We start from the raw sequence: 1,240 nt of genomic DNA on the forward strand, positions 1-1,240 counted from the left end.
ACCAATGATACTAATCAAGGTTCCGTTCCATTTAGGTCAAACAGAGTCAGGGTGCTGCTATTGTATGGTCAAAATGGCTGCTTTGAAAAATATTGGGATTTCTTTTACCCACCGTCTCTTTACTGCGCTTCACCTGCCCATTTTGAGGTTGGCTTGGCACATCGAAGATAGTTGGTATGGCATCATCCTTCAACACTGCACTCTGACCATCCTGGAAAACAAAGTCAAGCCAAAAAAGTTCAATATATACAGCAAATATTAAGACTCAAACAAAAATATTACTTATGTTGAATTTGTATTAAAACCTACATTACCCACATATTCACTACGCACTACGTGATATAGTGTATTTATTGAATTGTACATTTTATTTAAGATTGGAAATTATATTAAAAGTATGGAAATTATATTAAAAGTATTGCAGACTCTGGGGTCACAGTGCCCTCTGCAGTTTGGTCTTACAATATGAATCAAAGACGTTTCAAAATGTTTTCCACAGAGTCTGTAGTATCTGTACAACTGGTCTGGTGAGCTGTCTTTGAGATCTTGCCTCTGGCATTTTTCAACCCACTTCTTAGACCTGAAAGGAGAAGTTAAACAAAACATTAGACATTTTGGCTTTGAGGTTGGGCTATTTTAAACAACCTATCAACAACATGCTGCATGCTTTTCCAGTCTGCAATTACTTGTAGCAATAAGTGAGAATCTCAACGTAAATGATACAAAAACAAGAGCTTGAAATGTATAAAACAATCATATATTATTGGTTGATGACAATGATGGGGATAAGTGTTGTATTTTTCAGTTGAGGATAGCATGATCAGTTATAACCACACCTGCTGTTGACAGGTGAGGTTGCATAAGTTGTAATGCAGCAAGGCAATTCCAACAGGTTAGACTATCTTTTGTTTGATTTACAAATGCATGTTTCCCAAAATGCAATCAATATGCAAAGTATGGATGGATACATGCACATATTACTACAGTTAAATACACCAACAAGTGAAGTCACTATAGCAGCCAAGTAGCCAATGAAAAAAAACTTTCTTAAGTGGTCCTGCTGGGAATAATAATATTTTTCACAGCATGCATTGTGAAATAAATTCTTTCCATCAAGTGTCCCAGTAAGTCAGTGGGTACCTAAATGGAATGCAGCCATTTTAAATGTTACCAATTACACGTGCTTTTCCTCTAATGCCATCACAAAATGTATGCTTATGGATTTGTCAGGAATAATATA

At 35.9% G+C, this 1,240-nt stretch overlaps 1 protein-coding gene across 1 annotated transcript in view; it reads right to left on the reverse strand.

The window, feature by feature from the left end:
* thap12a (THAP domain containing 12a) overlaps positions 1-1,240 on the reverse strand; it is a 4,333-nt gene that overhangs the window by 2,557 nt on the left and 536 nt on the right. The window contains exons 2-3 of the mRNA XM_035666654.1: positions 463-580; positions 113-211 (exon numbers count right to left, since the gene is read on the reverse strand). Coding sequence (XP_035522547.1) covers positions 113-211; positions 463-580 — 217 coding nt within the window. The remainder of the gene's footprint in view (positions 1-112; positions 212-462; positions 581-1,240) is intronic.

The sequence above is a fragment of the Morone saxatilis genome, unplaced genomic scaffold (assembly GCF_004916995.1).
Source record: "Morone saxatilis isolate NCDOM2014 unplaced genomic scaffold, NCSU_SB_2.0 Contig20, whole genome shotgun sequence".
In the NCBI taxonomy this organism is placed as follows: domain Eukaryota; kingdom Metazoa; phylum Chordata; class Actinopteri; family Moronidae; genus Morone; species Morone saxatilis.